At 41.5% G+C, this 5,151-nt stretch overlaps 1 protein-coding gene across 1 annotated transcript; it reads left to right on the plus strand.

Moving 5' to 3' along the window:
• Window positions 1-1,974: 1,974 nt before the first annotated feature.
• On the plus strand, window positions 1,975-4,120 carry LOC134824792 (UDP-glucuronosyltransferase 2B16-like). Its single transcript, XM_063836768.1, has 2 exons — window positions 1,975-3,519; window positions 3,965-4,120. The coding sequence occupies exons 1-2, from the start codon at window positions 1,975-1,977 to the stop codon at window positions 4,118-4,120; spliced, it is 1,701 nt and encodes a 566-aa protein (XP_063692838.1).
• Window positions 4,121-5,151: the final 1,031 nt, after the last annotated feature.

Genomic DNA, 5,151 nt, shown 5'->3' on the forward strand with positions numbered 1-5,151 from the left:
ATTTAAAAGAAGGTATTATACAGCATAAGTTTTATGGGACAAACAAGTTTTACTTGTTTTCACTTTTGAATGATTGATGATGTGCACTAAAAATCTCACAATAGTTTGAAATACACCAATAAGAAATAGATGAAATGTAAATAATGAAGTATCAATTATTTACAGTAGCCGTTTCATAACAAAAATAGTGGCTGTCAAACAGAAGCATTGTGCATTTTATTTGAAAATCCAAATAATAATTATTCTTGAGAATTACATTTCAGCCATGCAAAACTGCATTGACATCATTTTTATGAAAACTTATGGAAACAATGGTATAGCAATAGAAGTTGCATATTGAGTGGCCGGACAACTAAGCTGCACCAACACATAGCAGGAGCCATATTAACATTGGGGCCGTCTATTCTACCAAATTTTTGAATAACAAACAATCAAACTTATCATGTAATAGTAAAAATATGGCTGATCACAATTCTGTCCCAACTCAAAGCAAAAAAGGAAAAAAAAGAAAAGATAATCAGACGGACAGAATTATAACCATTTTAAGATATATAATGTTAGGTATTTTAGGGAAAGAATTATTCCAGACTGTATCGGCAGCTAAGAGGTACTTGATCAGATTGGACTTGAATGAAGAAATCTGCACCAATTAATGTGAACTAGCAGGAACCCGTCTAACCCTAAATGGTGTCAAGACTCAAGAGACTTAAATAATTATTACCTATTTAATTCGCGTTTTTGACACTTGGGGATCAAAATTTTGGGCACTAAAATTCTTATTCCTAGTTTATCGTAATAAGGTGTGAATAGTAACATTTTTTAGCACCATTCAGTGTGGCACCATAATAAAGATACCCAGCTTGGGTGTGTACTGTGTGCTGTTTGATGGAAAAGTGCCTTCACAAAAAAATACTTCCAATCTGGTTTATGTATAGCCACAACAAGTCACTCACCCTCGAAAATTTGAGTTGTGCATGGCATCAGTCTATGGATAGTGCTGCATAGGTGTTGATTACTAGTTGCTATTAACTGGAGAATAAAGGAGTCAATTACAAATAAAGGAGTAAATGACATGCATGTAGATTGTAGGCTTGAAAACCTGAATATTTGTGGAAATTTAAAGTTTTCATTTACAATAGAATTACAGGTAAACCTCAAAATTCAACGTGCGATATCTTCAAATAGGAAACTTTGTTTTCGGTAAGGACAAAAGCATTTGAAAATTTAGATCGAGCTCTACAACATATCTCAAAATCTCAAAATCGACCTCGGACCTTAAGGGCGTGAAATCCCCTAAAGTTCTTAAAATCCTAAGATGCTCTGAATCTTCATATCATGAAAATTGCTAGCTGTTCAATTTCGTATTGGGTATCGTGTTTCTGTATCGAGATTATATAAACTTATAACAGAGTTGTTGGGGCTTTAAAGACTAAATGTGTTGACGTTAAGATTTTAAGATAATAACGTATAGTAATAATTACATCTTACATTGTGCACCAACTATTTATATTCATTCCAACGGTCTTGATGTGATGAGGCCCAGACGGAGATGCCTTGCTCTAGTCAATATCTGCTGCACGATTGTCGAGCTCGTCAAAGTCACCTTAACAGGTCGAACAGCCACTTGTTTCTTATCTAAGTTGGGTTTATTGAAACCAATTCTGCTAGCTTCTATTTTTGGTTTTTCACCAAGTTCTAACAATCTTGTTGTTTCATCTGACCCAAAGGTGTATATTGTAGTTTTCACTCTTCTAATATCTACACCTGAGTGTTCTACATACTTAAAAATAAATAGTCAATGAGGAACCCTATTGAAGAGTTCTCATTTCTCAATACACACGTAATTTAAATAACCTCACGTAGTCACGGACGTTAAGGGCCTCTATTGTATTGATATTGTTTTAATAGAGCTAATTGATTGTTAGCTAGCACTAGTGTGCACTGTTTATTCTTTCTTTATTTAGGTTAACCACCATGGTGCTTTTTATCCTCCTACTTAACACACTCCTCTCAACATCCCACTCTGCAAACGTTTTAGTTATAGCAGGGCTGCGAGGTTCTCATCTGTACTTCTCCACTGACATAGCGGACAAGCTAGCAGAGTTTGGACACAACGTAACTTTGGTGACTATGTTCAGTGACAAAAAAGTTGAAAAGGAGGACAGAGCCTTCAGATTTGTCACGTTTGGGGATGAAGATAAAAGTGGGCCAGATATGGATTACTGGAGAGCTGTTTATGAACACTCCATACACCAACCATCTAAAGATATGATGCCAGAATCTCTTATCAGTCGAGGAGATATCAAAGAAGTCAAAATGTGGAGAGACGATTATAATAGTGTGGCGCAGAACTATTTTCAAGGGAAGGAATTTTCTAAATTACTGGACACCGGGGAGATCGATTTGATAGTTCTAGAAAATTCCATAGCTCTGTTAGCTATGGTATCTCTGGTTCACCGAGATATCCCTATAATGGGGATTGTTTGCTATCCTGGTGCAAGAGATGTAAACGATCGGTTTGGCCAGTTAGCATTGTTGAACAGTATTCCTAGTTGGACTAATGATGTCACGAATTCTCCTCCAACTTTTCTAGAACGATTGCAGACTCTGGTGAAGATGGTACGTTTTCTCACGACATTTAATTCCATGATACAATCATTGGTGGACAAAACTATGGAACCCAGAGCGAATATTGAAGACTACTTCACAGCCATCTACGATGTTGTCTTCATCAACGACCACCCAGCCTTTTCATTCCCCTTTCTCTCACCACCCAACTCTTTCTACCTTGGACTCTTCAATCTAGAAGACCGCCCTCTCAAACCTCTTCCTGAAGAATACTTGGAATTCCTCACCAACTGTCCCTACAAACACACTCTACTCTTCTCCTTTGGGTCCCATCTCCAGAACATAGGGACATTTTCCATAACTCCAACCATCATGGAAACACTCCATCAACTAAACGCTTGTATCATCATGAACAGTCCGTTTGATCTAAGCTTACATTATGATCTTCCAGCTGACAAATTTCTACAGCGGGCCTGGATCCCACAGAAGGATCTGCTAGGAAGTGGGAAGTTGGATTTCTTTATCTCCCACTGCGGTAATAACGGTAGAATGGAGGCTATTTACTACAACGTGCCACTGTTATGCATCCCGCTGTTAGGTGACCAGTACTACAATGGTAGACTGGTAGCTAGGAACGGGTTTGGGTTGGTGCTAACCAGGGAGACATTATCTGAGCAGACTCTCACAGAGACTATAAGCAAGATGTTAGCCAAGCGTGGAACTTTCAAAGCCAACATGAAAAAAGCTGTAGATATAGCTAGTAATGACCCGGGCTCTGGAACTGGTGTTTTAAAGTTTTACACCGACTTACTGATCAAGAACAGGAATGTTGACTATTTAGTAAACAGGATTACTCTGAACCAGTCGTTTATTGAGATGCACAATTTAGATATTGCAGCACTGGCCTTGATTTTTATTATGTTTTTGTCAGCAGGGATCCTGTTTTGTTTTGTAAAATTGATTCGATTTTTTTGTAGCATGAGTAAAATTAAAACCGATTGAAGAAATTTTACAGTGCATTTGAAATTCCATTTTAATACACTTTAGTTAAAACGGATACATTTTTAGCTTGTAATAACCTTAACCTCCAAAGTAAAATAAAAACGAATAAACAGGTCTTATTCAAAGTGAGATCTTATGAAATAGTACAGACAGATCCGTCTGACAAAATCGATCTGCCGACACACAAAGCTTTCAGAGGATATTTGACGTTTTTGAGTCCCATTAGATGCCCTTTATAGCTGACCAACTTTTCCAAACTGTTCCACGTGTCTTAAGGCCACTTTTTGCCACTTTACCACTTTTTACCACCATTCTTGTTTGTCGAATATCTTTAGTGGGGGGGGTGACATGTCTCCAATGTCTCCAATGTCTTTTGTCTTTTTTGAAAAGATAGGGTGCAGAGACATGTCCTGGAGACATTGGAGACATTGGAGACACAGCTTTTGGAGACATTGGAGACATTGGAGACATTGGGGACATTAGAGACATTGGAGACAAAGCTTTTGGAGACATTGGAGACATTGGAGACACTGGAGACGTAGATGTATGATTGGAGAAGGAGGAAGATCTAGGAGGAGGATGACCCAGGAGGAGGACTCAGGAGGAGAAGGAGGAGGATGAGGACTCAGGAGGAGGACTCAGGAAGAGGACTGAGGAGGACTGAGAAGGAGGAGGACTGAGGAGTACTGAGGAGGATGGCTGAGGAGGATGGCTGAGGAGGATGGCTGTGGAGGATGGCTGAGGAGGATGGCTGAGGAGGATGACTGAGGAGGAGGACCTAGGAGCAGGAGGACCCAGGAGGAGGAGGACCCAGGAGGAGGACTCAGGAGTAGGACTCAGGAGGAGGAGGACTCAGGAAGAGGACTGAGGAGGACAGAGAAGGAGGAGGGCTGAGGAGTACTGAGGAGGATGGCTGAATAGGATGACTGAGGAGGATGACTGATAGGGAGGAGGAGGAGAAGGACTGAGGAGAAGGAGAAGGAGGAGGACCTAGGAGGATGAGGACCTAGGAGGAGGACTCAGGAGGAAGAGGAGGAGGAGGACTCAGGAGGACTGAAAAGGAAGAGGACTGAGGAGGAGGAGGACTGAATAGGAGGAGGAGGACTGAATAGGAGGAGGAGGAGGGGGACTGGGGGAGGACTGAGGATGAAGAAGACTGACGAGAAGGATGAGAAGGAGGACTGAGGAGGAGGACTGAGGACTGAGGAGGATGAAGAGGAGGAAGACCTAGGAGGAGGACTCAGGAAGAGGACTGAGGAGGACAGAGAAGGAGGAGGACTGAGGAGTACTGAGGAGGATGGCTGAATAGGATGACTGAGGAGGATGACTGAGAGGGAGGAGGAGGAGAAGAAGGACTGAGGAGAAGGAGAAGGAGGAGGACCTAGGAGGATGAGGACCCAGGAGGAGGACTCAGGAGGAAGAGGAGGAGGAGGACTCAGGAGGACTGAAAAGGAAGAGGACTGAGGAGAACTGAGGAGGAGGAGGACTGAATAGTAGAAGGAGGAGGAGGGGGACTGGGGGAGGACTGAGGATGAAGAAGACTGACGAGAAGGATGAGGAGGAGGACTGAGGACTGAGGAG

The sequence above is a fragment of the Bolinopsis microptera genome, chromosome 13 (genome assembly GCF_026151205.1).
Source record: "Bolinopsis microptera isolate Bmic1 chromosome 13, MBARI_Bmic_1.0, whole genome shotgun sequence".
In the NCBI taxonomy this organism is placed as follows: Eukaryota; Metazoa; Ctenophora; class Tentaculata; order Lobata; family Bolinopsidae; genus Bolinopsis; species Bolinopsis microptera.

Excerpts from the sequence above, each read along its gene's own strand:
- LOC134824792 (XM_063836768.1), top strand. The coding sequence starts at position 1,975 with ATGGTGCTTTTTATCCTCCTACTTAACACACTCCTCTCAACATCCCAC. Across the intron at positions 3,520-3,964 it reads CAGGGATCCTGTTTTGTTTT|GGTGCAGAGACATGTCCTGG; the intron begins GTAAAATTGATT and ends TTGAAAAGATAG.